This window comes from Ylistrum balloti, unplaced genomic scaffold, assembly GCF_031769215.1.
Source record: "Ylistrum balloti isolate Yb309-2 unplaced genomic scaffold, AGI_CSIRO_Ybal_v1 Utg369588, whole genome shotgun sequence".
NCBI lineage: Eukaryota > Metazoa > Mollusca > Bivalvia > Pectinida > Pectinidae > Ylistrum > Ylistrum balloti.
The window spans coordinates 87,720-106,544 of NW_026781875.1; the positions used below are offsets into that span (position 1 = coordinate 87,720).

The 18,825-nt window shown below is 37.8% G+C and overlaps 1 protein-coding gene across 1 annotated transcript; it reads left to right on the forward strand.

Annotated features, from left to right (window-relative positions):
* Window positions 1–5,305: 5,305 nt before the first annotated feature.
* On the forward strand, window positions 5,306–16,799 carry LOC132544314 (kynureninase-like). Its single transcript, XM_060207892.1, has 13 exons — window positions 5,306–5,360; window positions 5,574–5,777; window positions 6,240–6,360; window positions 8,722–8,810; window positions 9,823–9,884; window positions 10,747–10,818; window positions 11,365–11,439; window positions 11,664–11,810; window positions 12,830–12,928; window positions 13,201–13,327; window positions 15,012–15,097; window positions 16,153–16,386; window positions 16,659–16,799. The coding sequence occupies exons 1-13, from the start codon at window positions 5,306–5,308 to the stop codon at window positions 16,797–16,799; spliced, it is 1,512 nt and encodes a 503-aa protein (XP_060063875.1).
* The last annotated feature ends 2,026 nt before the right edge of the window (window positions 16,800–18,825 follow it).

The following is an 18,825-nucleotide window of genomic DNA, read 5'->3' on the forward strand; positions in this document are numbered from 1 at the left end:
CGCGAAACCTTATATAAGTTTGCTCAACACATCTAACAAGGATTCCGCTATAGCTACTTTGCGTTCACCCTTTTTTGTTTTATCTTGAGAATTTAGGAACTGAGAAACTTGATTGACAGACAGATTCGTGGTCGCTATCGACATTGTCACTTGCGCTATTAGAACTTGGGGCCTCCACAGGGTTTACGGTACTCCCGTTTGAGTCGGAGGCGGAGTGACTGGAACGATCGGGAGGGCTATTAGAAATTTGGGCTCGTTTCCACCGTTTTGTCAATTCCATCAGGGGGATGTTGTCCTCCCCCGATGAAGAAGACCTTTCCCGACGGAAACGACGGGCAATATCGGCTAGCGGTACATCAGAGTCGGAACTTTCCGAATCAGCGTCCGCACTATCGGTTGGCGGGACAACAAACTTCGCCCGACGTGGTGGACGACCTGTCGGTTTGTGGGGAATCTCCCATTCATCAATTTTAGCAAGGCGAAGGTGTTCGGCGTGGGCCTTAGTAACGGTTCCATCTAATTGATTTCTAATTACAAAGCTTACAGGTGTCGTTTGGGATATAATTCTATAGTACGGTGCCCATTTGTTATCCAGTTTATTTTTTCGGAGATGGTTACGATAATACACGGGGTCACCGACTTTGAATTCAACGGGTTAGTATGTCTATTAGCATAGCGTTCTTGTCGTTGTTTGGCCCTTTTGAGATTTTTATGGACTAACATAAATGACTTGTGCTGCTGTTCAAGCGCGATTTGATGGAGTTCCTCTCCAACATACTTTCGTCGCGGTTGTAACAGGTTATCAACTGGCAGGACTACGTCTCTGTTATATAACAAGAAAAATGGTGAGAATTTGGAGGATTCACTGATGTTAAAGCGGACAGCTGCCAGCGTCTGATTGAGATGTACGCCCCATGCCGTCGTGTCATCGTCAAGTTTTTTGGCCAAAATATCATGTAACGTTCGGTGGAAGCGTTCTACCTTGGCATTACTTTGCGGATGATAAAATGCCGTCGTTAGGTGGCTGATATTCAATACTGCTAAAGTTTCTCTCATAACCGTATTTTCATTTTCCGTCCCGTTATCAGTAACAATCTGTAATGGTGCCCCATATCGTGGAAATATTTCCTTTGCAAAAGGAAACGGCGGTATATCTGTTTCCTGTAATGGGGGTTTTCGTTTCTGTAGGAATCTTTTTTGGCATGGAACACAATCAGATATGTAGGAATAGAGCTTTTTGTACAGGTTTGGCCAGAAATATTTTTGTTTAATTGCCTCATAAGTTTTATCTATGCCCATATGCCCGTTTTCATCATGATACTGTGTAACTACCTTGCAACGCAAGTGCTCCGGAACATATAACCTCAAGGTTGTCTTATTATCTGGGTCAGTTATGTAATACAGTACTCCCTCTACTAGCATGTATTTCCTATGTATCGCCTTACTGTCATCAGCTTCAGTCAGTTTTTGTATTAAATCAGCTATTGTCTCGTCCTTTGGCTGTTCCTGTCTCATATCGAGATCTAGCAAGGTCGGGCTCTGGTTGTCAATGTCAGCGTCACCCGCTATCTCAAAACTAGCAAAATCCTTGGGATCGAACTGATTGGAATTCAAGACCGCTATTTCAAAAGTTTTATCCGTAATGTCGGGGCAGTCATCGTTTGGGTTTGTATCGTCCTCTGTGGTGGTCTGCCCTGGGGACCTTGATAAGAGATCACCACAAGTATTTTCTGTCCCGGGTATATACTCTACTCGACAGTTGTAGCCTGATAGACTTAACGCGCAAAGTTGGATCTTCCTATTTTGCATTGGAGAGTCTAATATGTACTTTAAGGGTTTATGGTCCGTTCGAATAACAAATTCTGCGTAGTGTAAATAATGGTCTAATTTTTGCAAGGCGTAATGAATGGCATAGGCCTCCTTTTCTATAGTGGACCACCTAGTCTGTGTATCGCTCAGTTTGTGCGACAGAAAGTAAATTGGCCTTTCATTCTTAATGTTTGGCAAGAAGGCCTTTTCCCCTATTGCCGACTGTGTGAGACACGCGCCGATGCATCTGTCACTAGCATCTGTGTAAAGAATGTATGAATGATTGATATCAGAATAAGCAAGATAAGGTATTGCCGTGAGACTATCCTGTAAATATATAAAAGCTTTTTCACATTCCTGAGTCCACTTAAATTTCGCGTATTTCCTTGTTAAAGCTATCAGTGGCTCCGCGATGTATGAAAAGTTAGGGATAAATCTGCGGTAGTAGCTAGTGCACCCAATAAATCCTCGTACTTCCCGTACGTTTGTTGGTGCAGCCATTGCTCTTACAGCCTCAATCTTTTGCATATCCGGCATAACACCACCTTTGTTGATAGTAAATCCTAAATATTTCGTTTCGGTCTGGGCAAAAAAACATTTCTTCAGCTTAAGTCGCAAGTCATGCTGACGGAGTCTATTAAAGACAATCCTAATATGTTCCAGATGTTCCTCTATTGTGGGGGAAAATATTAGTATGTCGTCCAAATACGCTATGGCCATATGGTCTAACCCTCGAAGAACTATTGACATAAGTTCGGAGAACACAGCGGGTGCATTACTCAGTCCGAATGGCATAACGTTAAATTCAAACAAGCCTTTATGGCAAACGAATGCAGTTTTCTCTCGGTCTTTTTCGTCCATTAGTACTTGCCAATAGCCCGATTTTAAGTCTAGAGTGGTAAAGTAATGTGCCTTACCTAGCAGGGCCAAAATATCGTCTATAAGCGGTAATGCATAAGAAAAGGGTTTGGTTATTTCATTAAGCTGCCTAAAGTCGACGCAAAACCGTTTTGTACCGTCCTTTTTGTCTACGATAACTATGGGAAATGACCATGGCGACTTCGACCTCCTAATAATGTTTGCCTCTAACATATCCTCTACGGCTTTGTCAACTACCTCCCGTTTACGCAGGGGGTCCTGTAAGGTTTTAGTTTAATGGGCCCCTTACTTCCCGTGTCTATTTTCATGGTAACTGTGTCTGTATGGCTCAAGTCTCTGTCATTGTCTACAAAAAGATCCCTATTGGTGTGAATCGACTCTGTGACTACGCCCCTATGCTCTCGTGTTACTTTAATTTCCCCTAAGTTGTCCTTAGTTACGGTAGCCACCACAGATTTTGTCGACCGAGTATGAGTCTCAACGAGATTAGCTTGACCTAGGGATTCAGTCCTGCCAATTACACAACCGCGTTTTAGTTTATAATATTTGTTGGTATTATTAACAATCATAATGGCCAAGTGTTCACGGCTCGACACTTTTGTCACGGCATTACCGACCATGAGGCCAGGTTCGGTGCTGATGTAACCTGAATCCACAGGTTTTACCTGCAGTAGCTCTGCAGTTCTACGGTTTGTTGGTCCTACCCTACCAAGACATAAGTAGCTGTTTGTGGTTTCAGACCAACAATTTGCCTTAGGCGCACAAGTGATGCAATATGGATATCTTCCTCTAGTGGGACGTATTGATTCCGGAATCGTAAGGAACCTAGATCAAAATACAACCTCACGCCATTGTCTGTCAACCAGTCTCTGCCCAAGATAAAATTTCGATTCATGTCTGTGACCACATGAAATAACCGTGGTATCTCCTAATTTAAATTTTATATCAACACAACCTTCTACCGGCAATGTGTCCCCATTTACCGATTGTAGCTGAATTTTTGGCTTCCTAATAACAGGGAATGGCTGTAAATGCCCCAAAACGCGCTTATGTACTAGCGAGACATCTGCCCCCGAGTCAACTAAAGACCTATATCGCTGTTTCCCAATTTTTATTACACATGAACTCGGACTCCCTGCCAAATGTATCTTGCAAACTTTACTCTCCCCAGCGGTTTCATTCAAGGGAGAGCTACCTAGTTTTTTCTTTGTCTATATTGAGGGCACTCTCATTGAAAATGGCCCCGATTCCCACAAGCCCAACAGAGCTGCTGATATTGGCCCGGACCAGCCCCAGTTCGACGTGTTTTCGACATACATTCCTTAGCAATGTGCCCCGTCCTGCCGCAGTTGTGGCATTTACGGGTAGCTCTGCTATGTCCTACATCTATTGGCACTGCCGCAGGGCTAGTGTCCATGGGTTCCACATGCCTACCTTTGGTTACGGTATTAGTACGCAGCTGGAATCGCCGTCGCAAATTTTGTTCGGCCATAGCTACGTTCACCGCTTCCCGTAATGTTGGCGGATTTTCTCGCATTACCTTCATCTTTAAGCTATCATTAAGTAGCCCATCTACAAAGAATCCGACCAGTTGCTGCTCTACGGCTGGATTGCCCCTTGCATGTTAGCATAGGCCTCATCGGCCAAAGCCAACAGTTTTTCAGCAAAAATCTGGACGCTGTCGTCCGATTTCTGCTTGGCTTTCCGCAGCAGAAGAAAAGCATGCTGTGGATCGGTTATCTCCGAAAATCGGGAGGCAAGCTCCGCCTTAAGCTCTGCCCAAGTTCCCTGGGGGTTTTCTTCAACGTAACGTTTCACAAAATCTCCCACTGGGCCCTTACTAGCTTGATACGCTACTAATTTTATTCTATCAGCAGCTATCCCGGTTAACGTAGCATATTTTTCTATCGATCCTACCCACTCTTTAAATTTCTTCGGGTCCCCCTCATAGCTGTCTACTGCGCCTGCAATCCCCTGGGTGTTGATGGCCGACGTGAGTCCAGTTAATTGGGCTGTCAAGTTTTCTATTAAAACACCAGCATTTTCTACCATAATTAATTTACTAAATTTGTTAGAATAGGTCTATCCCAATTAATCACTCACCTTTATAGAGAATCTGTCCTGTTATATATCCCTTTCAAGATGTTGGTAAAGTTCATAAATCCATGGACACACATTATTTTGTTTCCTATGACCTCTTTTTCCTGTGTTCTCCCAGGTTCGAAATTCTGCTGAACGGCACCAAAAATATCCACGTGTGTTACACAATAATTACTCCGACACGTGGTATTTGGGTTAAATTTTATTTCTTGCCGTGGTTACACAAGATCCTGTTCAAGTCCACACCCATCTCCCGCTTAAGTTCCTACTTCCCTCTACAGGCCCGCATTGCCTTGTCTAGCTCCCGAGCTCTAATCTCCAACCACTCTCCTGCTCTTCTCCCGCTACTCTCTTGCTACTGTCTATTGTCTTAGTATTAATGATACCAAAACACTTCAATTCTAACTAAGCCCCGATTGGATGACAATACCCCACCCCGCGAGGCATATAATTATCAAGGCACGTGCAAGCTCATGTAACCTCATCTCAGGGATCCCGATGTACTCTACCGTCCAGTATGCTATCTACTCTGATCGACGATCCCTCCCCAGCTATCTCGCTACAGTGGCTAGGTGCGTGAGGCACACTCTTGATATCTAAGGGCTACCAAACTGCCTGTCCATCACAGGACGTTAACCCTGGTCCAGTGCCTGACTTTTGACACCTGTTGTTATTGTTTCCAGAGAACCTGTTGTACTTTAAATTTCTGTTTTAAATTATGTTCTCTAAATTGTATTTCTACTGCCCATTTTGTTACAATATTTCACATACATGTCTTATTTCAGGAAGCATGCGAGAAGAAATCGATTGCCCAGATGTAATACAAGGGCTGCTTAATCACTCGTATCCAAACCAAATTCTCAAGAAAGCAACAGATCTAAACTGCACCATATCGGACAGAAAATTTGCAAAATACATGGACGAAAGGGACCCTCTTCGGAGGATAAGACAGCTTTTCCACTACCCGAAAATGAAGGAGGTGGACGGACGTAAGTTCTGTATCCGAACACATTAAAACAGCTGCATGGTAATTAAACAGTTACATCAGAAACGCTTTTGCAATTAAGTTTCTCAATATTGTTTGAAACGAATAATTGAATATTAGTATATATCTCTCCTCTACCTTTTTCAATCTAAACTGAATCGTTTACACCAATGAATGAGGTTTTATGCAATGTTGTATTAATGATCTTAAACATTCTCTTGACTATCTCTGTCATCTAAGCCTGATGAATACCCAATATCACTACCTTTAGTCTTTCGTGAAGTAAAATATTTTTAGATGTTTGTGAAAATACTTATTTATTGAAGAAAAAGTATCAAATGAAAAACTTTAACATATTCTACTACTTTTGATTCCAATCGTATTCTTTATAAGCATTTTCAAATGAGTATTTTATACAAAAACTGAACAATTAATTTTGCTTGCTGTCCCATCGTTTTCTTTATAGCTGATCTGAGCTTAGTTCATCCTGATGAGGACTGTGTTTACTTTTGTGGAAATTCCCTGGGTCTGTGCCCAAAAGATGCAAAATCACACTTTGACGTGGAGCTTGAAAAGTGGGCGAAAAAGTATGTGTTTCTATCCAAAAAGCATTCCATTAACTAACTTATAATATGCATACCATTCCATTTGGGTTCGATTCCCGGAGCAGACGAGAAAGGTATGTGGACATCTCTCCGACAACGCGGATTTTCCCTGAACCTGGTTTCCTCTTATTAACAACTCTCGTGCTATTACATCAGGGCCATTATTCATCAATTGAAATAACTTGCTTTGCAATGGACGAAATGACTATAAAGATGATATGTAATAGAAAGGAAAACGGGTATTTTTTCACTTGTGTTTTTTATGTCTTTTTTACTTTTACTCCCTTATACATCACACTTTTACCAGCAAAAATAGTCAAATAATGATAGATATAGAAAATAATAGAATGAAGACACAAATTGTTTGGTCGGGCAATACACACTCAATATAGCATTACAGTACGTGCCACATATAATTCGTTTGAGGTCGTGTTACTACAACAGCTATGTCAGGGTTCCGGTTAGGTTATCGGTGATTATAAACATGTTTATTGTGGTGTTTTGGTACTTGCACCATGTAATCTCAAGTTCAAGAAAAGTTATGCATCATTGACCCACCTTAACGGACTTTTGCATTATATCTACTTAAATTCAAATAGGTCCCTGTGCATTTCCCTTTCATAATTTCTGGGAAGATGCCTAACCAACCCACAGACTTCAAATTCGACTTACCCACTACCCTGACATCCCTTCGACCTTGTACCTTGACACATTAAGGGTGTTTATTATGGCCTGTTGGTGTCACAAACTTGTTTTCTGCACCTATGTTTTCACGCCCAAGTAGACTTAAGTAGAAGATCGAGATTATTTCATTAGTGAACCAAGGTTCTTCATCATAACCTGTGTATATGGAATGAAGATGGATAGATATTGAGCCTCGTGATTCATTTATTTTCATGCAAAATATAATTACAGAAATATTTTACCTGTAAGTACTGAAAACAAAATGAAATACTTTATGTGCTCACTTACATTAGGGATGCACAATGTCTACACTTAATCTGATGATAAACATATAATACAGCATTTCATATATCTTACCATTAATTGATAACAACAACTTTTGTTTGGACGAAGTGCTAAGACGGCAAATAAGTCTGGGACAAAATATTGATAATTTTGGTTAAAATGACCTTTGGGAACAGCTTTGAAAATATCGTCTCAAGTTGTGAAAAAACTTGAATCCTTTACAAAAAGTTTGTATTTGTTTAAGCCGTCTGTTATTTGAATCATCCATCCATTTCTTTTCTGTTCACATTTATACAATTCTAGGTTATGTGAAAGATGTTAGTCTATATTATAGAATATGACTTACCGTTTTAATCTTTTGTTCTTTTGTAATAATATAGCCATTAAAGATTTTCAGCTTTTATCTTTTACCAGTTAGTAATAACTTTTGGAGAGGTAGTATTACAAAAAAGATATCGCAACCTATTTGATAAAACCTACAATGTTCAACCTACAAGGGGAAAGAAAACGCAGCAAAGTTGTAAAATGTATATAATTGTGGGGTCAAGTGACCTCCAAATTTGCTTTCGATCCTATTTCGACAACTCTGTTTGTGTTGCCCTCTTAATGTACAACTGTCGGTATTGTTACTAAGACGCGTCTAAGAAGGACGAAACTGCAGTATTTCATCATTTGGTTACACCATAGCTAAGGACAGTACTTGTTCAACAATTTTTATTTTGGAAACTCTTGTTTACTCCAAACAGGTTGCAGTAAAAACTGTCCGTCCGTCCGCGGGCTTTTTCCTGAGCTTTAAAGCCGTTAAACTCAACTTCACAAAATATATATATATATCAGCTTTGTGCCCTAGTTGTGTTGTGCCTTTTGCTATTCATGACAAGTCATTTTTGTAAATAATTTGTGTGTTACCTTGGTAACACAACCAATAGCAAAAGGCACAACACAACTAGGATACATACTTGATATATAAAGCTAACTAGTGCACACACTCGATATATACAGCTTTTTGTTAAATGTAGCTTTAAGTTCTTGATTGTTGGCTGGAATTTCAAAATCAAAGATTGTGTCAGGGGATTTGTGCCTGTACGTATACGTGTATGTTTGCATATCTACGTGTGTAATGAACTGCATTTTGAAAATGATTTCTACAATTCGTATTTCAGTTTTTTCAAACCATCTTATAATTTCTTACTACATATAAATACAATATCGATATTCTCTAACAATCGTTCAACATCAAAAGTACTTAGCGGGAATACTTTCAGTTATCAGTTATTAATGTAAAGTAAATCGAAAAGCACAAAAGTCGTTAAGAAAGAATGAAATGTAATAGAACAATTCTTATTTGTTCACTATCCATACTTATTTTTCCAGGGGTATGCAGGGCTACTTTCATCGAGGTCAGTCTCTACCTTGGACAAATTGTCACGAGTTTCTGGACATTGACATGGCAAGAATTGTCGGTGAGACTATCGAAAACTTGGTGTGTCTGTGAATGAAATTTACACAATGTGGTAACAATGTACTATTGTCGATTCGGCTATGTTTTGTTTCACATTTTGCCCCAAGGATACGTCGCAACGAGTCATTACTAAACGAGAATGAAGGGGTGGAGGGCGCAGACTCTCCTACAAGACTAAATGTTAAAGCATAGAAGAATGACTACTCTACATTGTTACCATCTAGCGTATTGTATTCTATAATCTGTTTACCCTCTCGTATTTTCAAATTTAGCGTACGTTGGATTATAGAACAAACGAAAAAGTTGGTCAATTCATTACCATCTCGTTTACTATGTACGTCTTTGCTAATACGCTTCACATCGGTTATTAGACATTGCCCAACAAGGGACAAAATGCGAGTTAAGTATAAGATGCATCGATAAAAAATCGATGTATTATTTTCTAGAACAGGTTTTGTCTATCAAAATCTAAAATCGATGGCTGCAGGTCAGTTTATTCATTAATTCCATCAGGAATGTGCCGGAATAGGCAACCATTCAAAAGTCGGTTTACATAAGTAGCCGCTTCCGCCAACATTGCGACGAAGTAGGATGACAAACAGTGTACTCTGTACACTGTTACAAACCACTGGGGTTATGAACTTCCATTATTAACACATAGTATTGAGGTGGAACCTAGTGGTAACAAACTGTTCCAATTAGCATGGCAACACCATGATATTGTATGCAACTATCAATTTCTTACGGCAAACCCCATTTCGCCACAATATATTTGTGGAACATTGAATACAAGATATGTTGATTCCAGAAAACATGGTTTGTAGTTAGATTTGGAACAATGACAACAACTTCACAGAACTTAGATGGGAACAAAAACACGGATACGACATGAAATTAATTTTATTTTCATTTTTTTTTTTCATTAATACGTAACCGCAAAAACGTATTCCATATATATATCAATGTTAACATTGCATTCATTTTCTTCTAAATGTATCTTTGGTGTTTCATAGGAAGCAGAGCTGGTGAAGTTTCCATCATGAACGCACTGACTGTAAATCTTCACCTTTTGCTCGTACGTATGCGTAAATATTACTGTGTATGATATAAATTTTACCATAATAAATGACATTTTATAATTGTTCCTCTCTCCATCCCTATTTGAACATATGGACTCATTTACATCAAATACTAGGATAAATAGAGGTTTTTCTACGTTCCCGCCGAAGTAACAACTCGATATGCAATGTGATGTAATACTTAGTCAAAAGATACAATGTCCATCAAATTTGGTAATTCCCTGACACCGAGGTTCATACCAAAGTTCATTACAATACATGATATCTAAATATCATCCTTTCGCATGCCCGCCGTGTCATTCTGTGCTTTATTCCCCACGCTTGACTCTCATACTTATGTAACCCAGGCAGTTGTTAAAATGTGGCATGTTAAAACCAATATCAAAGAGCCCATATGATGTTTTCGACGCAGAAGGAAAAGCCATTATTATATTGAAATGGTTTACGTGTCTAAGATGGTAGACGCATGAATATGATATATGCTTGTTGTTGAGATGTATTATAGCACAATCGATGTGATCTCTCTGACGTATATTACCGAACAGGTTTCAAGCAGGACACACCTTTCGGTCACAATGAAGGTTGAAGGTTGAACATCGTATTAAATTCAATTTAATTGTAGCACAGACTGTTTTTGCACTTACAGTACATATTTGACTCTGATTTGCACCACTGTGATGGATCATTGATAACACGAGGGTGAAATCGTTGATTGAAACAGGAATAATGACATTTTGTAAAAGGATATCCTGATCTAGACAAGACTTACCCCAAAAATGTAATGCGGTGTAACAACGGTAGGAGGAGTCTATCCGTATCAACACACTGAAACATGTTTGTGTTGGTTTATCTCTACAGGTTTCTTTCTACAGACCAACAAAGACACGACATAAGATTATGTGTGAAGGGAAACCTTTCTCATCTGACCTTGTAAGTCTAACTCGCTTGAGATATTTGACAACAGTACGCAGATGCAAGGCAAATATAAATTTTCTGGTATTTTTATCTACCTTTACAAGGTACACATAATAACTTTGATTTGGCAAGAAAGTGAAAACAATTTCTCCAACGTTTTATGCCCATTCCGACGCCACTTTTAAGTCTAGTGATTTATAGCATAGTGTCATTACGATGGTACTTGTGCAGTTTAACCTGGAGTTTACATCGATCGAGTTAGCAATACTGACGATCAGCAGATACTTTATCCACATATCATGCAAACGAGGATTTCTACATAGTTAAAATAATTATTCAATAACCAATAGACAGGAATATAATGCAGACAATCTTTACTTAGACATGTTATTTTGGACCTTTCTTACACTTAAGTTGAAGTCTTTTGTATATTGGTCTCTTAAGTAACTTACAGTTTAATATTTGTTTTTTTTCTTTTCCACACCACATGTTTGCCTTATTTTATCGTGTTATTGTACGTGTAGTGTCTCCAGTAACTGACAGTTAATGTTCATTACACAGTACGCGTTCAAGAGTCAAATCCGACTGCATGGTTTTAATCCAGAAAAAAGCCTGCTGTTTCTTGAACCAAGGGAGGTAAGAGCTAGTATAAATATGACAAAACAATATTGAAATTTTGCCAATACATATCGTCAATGTCATGTTTTTAATGAACGAGGTTTTTAACACATTTATATCGCATAGGGATTTTTTCCAGCGAAAAAAAATCACATAAAAAGCCAGATTTATGTAATCGATGTAAAATTCATGTGGGAAGCAATATGAAACACTGACAACAGAACAATGAAATGATGTTTCAGGGCGAGTTTACACTTAGAACAGAAGATATTCTGACAAAGATAGAGGAAGAAGGCGAAACAATCGCTGTGATTTGTTTCAGTGGTATACATTACTACACTGGTCAAATGTTTGACATGCGGAGCATAACACGTGCGGGCCACGCCAAGGTATCTATTTGTATCAATAACGTTTGATGATAGATTGCAGCCAAATTGCGCTCCAACACCACGTCAAGTCTGTAACTGTTCGCAAAAAGGAATCACCTTATGGTAGTGTCTGGATTTTTACAAAAATTTAATGATCATTATTCGAATTATGCGTACTACTGAACAACATGAAAATTGTAAGTCTAAAGTGGCAAGGGAACCTTGATTATAAATTTGTATCAGGTTGAGAAAACATCTGCATGGCACTCTAATGATAGTTTCATAGGTTACTGCGAGGAAAGTCTGACCGGGCCCGCCTGATTTTGCTTACACAAATCGTATTAAGCTCATGTCGAGTACGTAGCAGGTTTAGAGCTGGTTGATTCAGTGTCATTATTAATGAGGTGTTGTGGCCATCCCAGCTCCTTCAGTGGTCAATGAAGACCACGTGTTTGTTATGCTAAGTATGACCTTGCAAGTTGAAAAGTTTTGCTACAAAAAGGTCATGGAGTTTCTGCTAGATGAAACACCAGTGATAGTTGATCCTAAGTTTAAGTGGTATTTTGGTCTCCCAATCACACAGTATATGACAATTTGCATAAGTAAATAGATATGTTTCATGATTAATAAACAAGACACTGTCTGAATAATGTTATAGATATTTTTTAAATCACATAATAATTTATAACTATGTTTTATGTTCTAGGTATGTGATGTAACTTGAGTCATATTTTGAGTTTTTATTAAAAGATCGATCGTTTAGAAAATTGACAATGGAACATTCGGTACTTTCAATATCACTATTAATCCAATATAAATAAGTAACGCACATTTTTATTTTTTATGTACCGGTAATACTATGTACATATTTTTGTATTTCGGTCCTTGGAATCGTAGTAAATGGGATCAGGAAGGTTGCAAAACGATATGTTCACCAAACATTAAAAAAAACTGATATTAATGAATTCACATAAGTGAACGTTAAACTAGATATGTTTCTGCTGTGGTTAAGATTGGTAATAACGAAACTATTATTTCAGGGATGTTACGTGGGGTTTGATTTAGCCCATGCTGCTGGAAATGTTCCGTTACATCTGCATGACTGGGGCGTAGATTTTGCCTGTTGGTGTACATACAAAGTAAGATAAAAGGAGAAGTATGAAATTAACACGAAGGTAACAATTCACAGTCCATGTTTCAAGTTATTTAAAATTCATTTGATTTTATAACTTTAAAATATTAGAAGAAATTGCACTTGGAAATTCCATTTCGTTGATTATGGTATGCTGCTATATTAATAACAACTAAACCATGAGTATTGCATGTAGGTTCATTTCAACTCATTATTCAGTAAATGGACACAATCGTGGATATAACATGTACTAACAATCACAATTACGATATGTTGCAGTATCTAAATTGCGGTCCGGGAAATTTAGGATGCATTTTCCTACACGAAAGACACAAAGACAACGATTTTCCAAAACTACTAGGATGGTGGGGGCACAACGTTAAAACAAGATTCAATTTTGACAATGGTAGGTGATATAGATATTAATCATGTCAATAGAACAGTTTTAATAGACAAAATGGTGGATTTGTCACACTTGCCTCAAAGATTTTAGGTCACGTGGCCTATTGCAATCGCATTTGAACGGTGTCATAATCAACTGACGTTTTCGACTTCTTTGTTGATATTGGACCTGTATGATGCTAGCGTTGAGGGCTACCAAATTTGTTAAAATGAATGATCGAGTGTGTTGAAATATTTAAACATCTTCTCAATAACTAAAAGGCAAATGTTACTAATAATAAGGCTGTAGCATACTGGGATAGGGGGCTACCAAGTTGTCAATAATTAATCACGTTGTTTCCTTTTCAGGGTCACAGGAATCAATTGTGTTGAAATATTGAAACATTTTTCTCAATATTCAAAATGCCTATATTGCCGATATATTTGCATGCTCGTTTGTTAAAGTTTGTTAAAACGATTGACCTTGACCAACTTTCACGATCACAGGGGTTAAAATATGTTTAAATGTTTGTTTCTCAATAAGCAAAAACACAGTATCATGCTGGGGTGAAGTGCTTTCAAGTTTGTTCCTATGATTGACACTGTCATACTTTCATGGCCGTCTTCTCAGTAACCAAAAGAAGAATTATGCTGATATTTGACCTGGAACATTCTGGAATGAAGTGTGTTTGTTCATTCTTTCAAAGACACAGGTATCAAATATGTCAAAACAGTTCAATGCCTTTTCAATATATAAAAAGGCACAGGTTGCTAATGTAGAGCCTGTAGTATCCTTGGATGAAGTGACCCCACGTTTGTCTATATTACCCGACTTATATGTCGGGGGTGTCAAATGTGTTCAACTTTTTTAAGCGACTTCTTCTCAATAACTGAAAGGCCCAGGGTGCTGATATTAGGACAGTAACATGCTATACTGACGGGTTATCATTTCTGTTGTACATGAATATCCTTTACATTCATTCAAAGTCACAAGGGTCAAATATGCTAAACTACCGTTACGGCCAATATTATTATTTTCAGTCTTTTTACTGTAAGTTGTCCGTCAGCTGGAACTCCAGCTGACGCATTATTGATGAAATCCAGTACCGCTTGTTCAGACTTAGCAAATTATAACAAAATGGCAGCGCCTATATATGATATTAGCATTTTTCATTATTGGACTATTATCCGACAGAAAAGTGTAAAGGTATCTTTTGATAAGCTAGAAATTTAGAGGTAGCAGCCAGAGTTTTCTATCCTCCGGGTTCAGCATTCACTTCTTGTTTGAATTTTCAGTGAATTTACTATGTGTAGTTAATCATCTAATGCTTGAATAGAATCATATTCCAAAGAAGTAACCGAAATAGGTTCAATTCAAACTGAAGTATTTTTTCAAATAATCAGGCTGGACATGTGTGCTTATCGTTTGTTCGCCTGTTGGTTCCGTTGCTGTATACCTTGTTAACCATGAGAAACGTGACATAACTTGATTTGATTATATTGATATGGCAGGTGTTGTCGAGCGGAATACGCTTACTCTTCCTGAACATCTGGTCTTATTCTGGAAATTTTTTTTTTATATTTTAATGCCATTTTGGTATTGCTTTTGTAGATAAAAATCAATTCAGCATTTATGTGATTCACGTGTTCATAGACGTAATTATCTAATAATACACAGGTTACATATATTGCATTCTTATGGTTAACAGAGATTGACCTTTGTCCGGAAGCATATGCTTACAGAATAAGCAATCCGTCAGGACTTCTGTATCCATCAATGAAGGCTAGTTTGGAGGTGAGATCCGTTCAATTGTTGTGAGCTCAGAGGAAGCCTTTCTGAAGAATATTTAAAGATAGAACAAGACAGAAAAAAGTAGAATCTGGTATGAAGTCACTCAGATTTTCCTAAATAAAAAAGTTAATAAGACAAAGGAAATATTCAGCATAACCATTTAACTCTTTACGTACCGTATTTCCGGTCCGGGTTCTGTACCGGATGTCGTTTCTAGGCTCATCCCCGCACATGTGCGCAAAATGGCGGATCATTTGTGTTGTTTTCAGACGAGGTGTAAATTCTGCTAAAAATGCAGGTAACCGTCTACCAATGTTCTTATCGCTTGTTGTTTTGTTAAAAGACATATACATGTATTCACAACATTATGCACGACTGACAGCTGTCTTACAACCAAAAAAATCTTGGTGTTATCGTAAACGAACTGCGATCCATTGTCTTCTTTAATACAGTTTTAGAGTGTTGTCTTCAAATGGGAATTTAATCGATTTATTTTGGCAACATCAGCCGTAAAAAGCTTCAAAGTAAAGATAAATGTATATGTGAATAGTGAAAGAGAACTATTATTGCTCATTTAATACTAATTTTCACTTTATACTGAGAACTACGTATAACATAATTCGTATCAGATACGCTTGCCGCCATGTTGTTTTCATTGGTGATGACATTGCTCAACATCTCGCGGGAAATTTAAACAAATTGGGTTACATGATGAAAATTGTATACTTTTTACCTATCAAAATCTTCGTTATCAAGTTGAGAAGCCGGTAATTTGTGAAAAACTCATCTGTCGTCTGCTATGACCAACTTATCCTAATGCACGTAATATCAAGTTTCTCGTCGTGTGTAAACGACAACGGGGATGAGACGTCATATTTTTTGTCGTGTGTACACGACAACGGGGACCAGGAGGCACATTTATTTGTTGTGTACACGACAACGGTAAGGAGAGAGTTAATCAGGAAAGGGATTAAGTAAGTAGGTTTTCATAATAAAGAAATACCTTGACATCCAACGATTACAGGAAAACAAGATTTTCATATGTTTAAACATTTTAGATATTCAACCAAACATCGATGGATGACATACGAAACAAATCAATACTTCTCACGGCTTATATGGAATATCTTATCACCAAAAAGTATGGCAGGCCAGATCCTAAGGATGCAGCATTTCAACAAATACGCATCATCACCCCTTCGGACCCAGGTGAACGCGGCGCCCAGCTGTCACTTTTACTTTCTGCCAATGTCTCATGTGTTTATACAGAGCTTATAAAGAGAGGTGTTTTGGTAAGTGTTAAAAAGGAAACTAGTTTTGAAACTGATGTGTAGATATTTGTTTCTTTATATATGACATTTTCACCGTATTTTACTATAATTGCTCGATTCATTAACGTCATATTCGAATAACGTACATTTGGAATATTTTTGTAACATATATGTTCTAATATCACTTAATCCAGTAACAAAAGGTCGCTCGATATATAACGCAAGACGATAAGCTTCTCCCATCATATTGCATTAATGCTACTTTTTTAAGAAATCATATCTTTGACTTTTAGTGCGACTTAAGGAAGCCTCATGTGATCCGCGTGACGCCTGCCCCACTCTACTGTTCTTTTGAAGACGTCTATCGCTTCATGGATTTCCTTGATCAGGCAATGAATGTTGCTACTCATTCCAAAAATGCCAACAGAAAATAAACTGTTTAAAGATTACACAGATTTACTCGAATGGTTAAAGTGGCACAAAGTTGAAATAATTGAATTGACTTATTAAGGTTTTGTTATGTAATAGCGAAAAACATTAAGCAATGCATGTTTTGTGTTTTTAAGTTGGAAGAAAGATGAAGACTTGAAGAAATATTTCGTACATGCAAATTGATTTTTATGACAATTAATCCTTGATTATATATGCCTGTATTCGCTTGCTTTTTATCGGTTGTCTGTGTGGAGTTAAGTATAGATTTATTCAGAAATCCTCTGAAAGACCAAAGGGAACATACGCACGAACTTTGAGAGATATGCAATCAGTGCTTCTTAAGAAAAAACCATAACAAAGTTTCAGAGTCAAAATCGGAGATGGCCACCTGTCGGCCGTTTTGATATATTTTGATCTTTCAACAAATTAGATGAGCACAACAAGGGTCGAAAAGGAGCCAACCTATGGATTTAGCAAAGATCTATGCAAAAAGTCTCACGAAATAGCGATTACAAACTTGCAAAGTCATGATTCAAGATGGCCGTCTGTTATTCATGTTATTTTTATGATCAGATCCAAACTTTAGTGTGCATAACTAGGGACAACAATAAACCAATGAATGGAGTTTGAGAAAGATCTATAGAAAACTTCTCGGGAATCATTATTAATATAAGGACATTCGTAATGGTCCGTTCACACATAAATTGATATTAGGGCCATCAACTGGTAAAACACGCAGTAATCCTAAAAGGGAATAACATCAAACAAACCAAAAGGTAAAAGAAAAATGCTAGAATTGTTATATTGGCATATAATCACAAAAAATAAAATGGTACGGCAAAGTCTATTAAACAGACCAATATCTTTCTGATTACCTGGAATGTTCCAAATCTCAAAAGTTTCAGAAAGGGTCTTTAAAAAAAGTCTCGAGTAGACAGAAGGGTACGGATGATAGGTTTTACGGAGTGCAATTTATCATTGGTATGTGATTCCATTTCTCCTGACACTGAATCAGTAAAGTGAAGTTTAAAAAACAATGAAGCTTCCTTTGTGGCACGATTTACTTTTTTCTATTGCCTGGAGGGCGCTCTTTATGTCGATGAATTCATTATATGATGTCGATCTAAGCATATGATTACCATTTAAAGTTAGCTACAACAATGTTTGAATCGACTACAAATTTGGGTAGATGAAAATGGTTTTAAATGTTCACAATCAAAAACAGTTTGTATGCATTTTTGTCAAATTCGGAAACAAAACAATGATCCAATTCTGTCTCTCTGTGATGTACCAATGCCGTTTGTTGAGCAAACTAAATTTTATGGTGTAATATTCGACAGGAAAATATCGTTCCTTCCACATATAAAATACCTTAAAGCGAAATGACTTAATGCACTAAATATTCTAAAAGTTGTGTCCCACACTAATTGGGGAGCCGATAGAAACGTTTTGCTAAAACTCTATAGAGCTCTTATTAGATCAAATTTAGACTACGGTTCAATCGTGTATGGATCTGATAGACCTTCATATATCAGGTTATTAGACACTGTTCATCACCAGGGTCTCAGGCTCGCTTTCGGAGCTTTTAAGACCACACCTACAGCAAGCCTTTATGTAGAGGCTAACGAACCATCACTATATAGCCGTCGAAATCAATTGACTTTGCAATACACCATTCAGCTAAAGTCAAATCCTTCAAATCCTGTTTTTACACTGGTATTTGCTCCAAAATATAAAACCTTGTTTCAAAAACAAACCAAAAACTATTCCATCATTCTATTCGAATTTCCGCTCTCTTACAAAACACAAATATTGATATTGACCAAATTCAGTCATTTGGAAAGATGGAAATTCCACTTGACTTTTTACTTGATGGAATGGTTAAATCATCCTTCTCGAAATTGCAGCTAAAATATCAAACATGTCTACATGTATATACTGGTGGTTGAACAGAAAATGATAAGGTTGCCGCGGCCATGTTTACACAAGATGAAACTTATGAATGCCGGCTAACGAACAACGTCTCAA

Coding starts and splice junctions, on each gene's coding strand:
- LOC132544314 (XM_060207892.1), top strand. CDS start 5,306: ATGCTATCTACTCTGATCGACGATCCCTCCCCAGCTATCTCGCTACAG. Junction 11,440..11,663: donor TGTTTCTTGAACCAAGGGAG/GTAAGAGCTAGT, acceptor ATGATGTTTCAG/GGCGAGTTTACACTTAGAAC. Junction 13,328..15,011: donor AAGATTCAATTTTGACAATG/GTAGGTGATATA, acceptor TATGGTTAACAG/AGATTGACCTTTGTCCGGAA.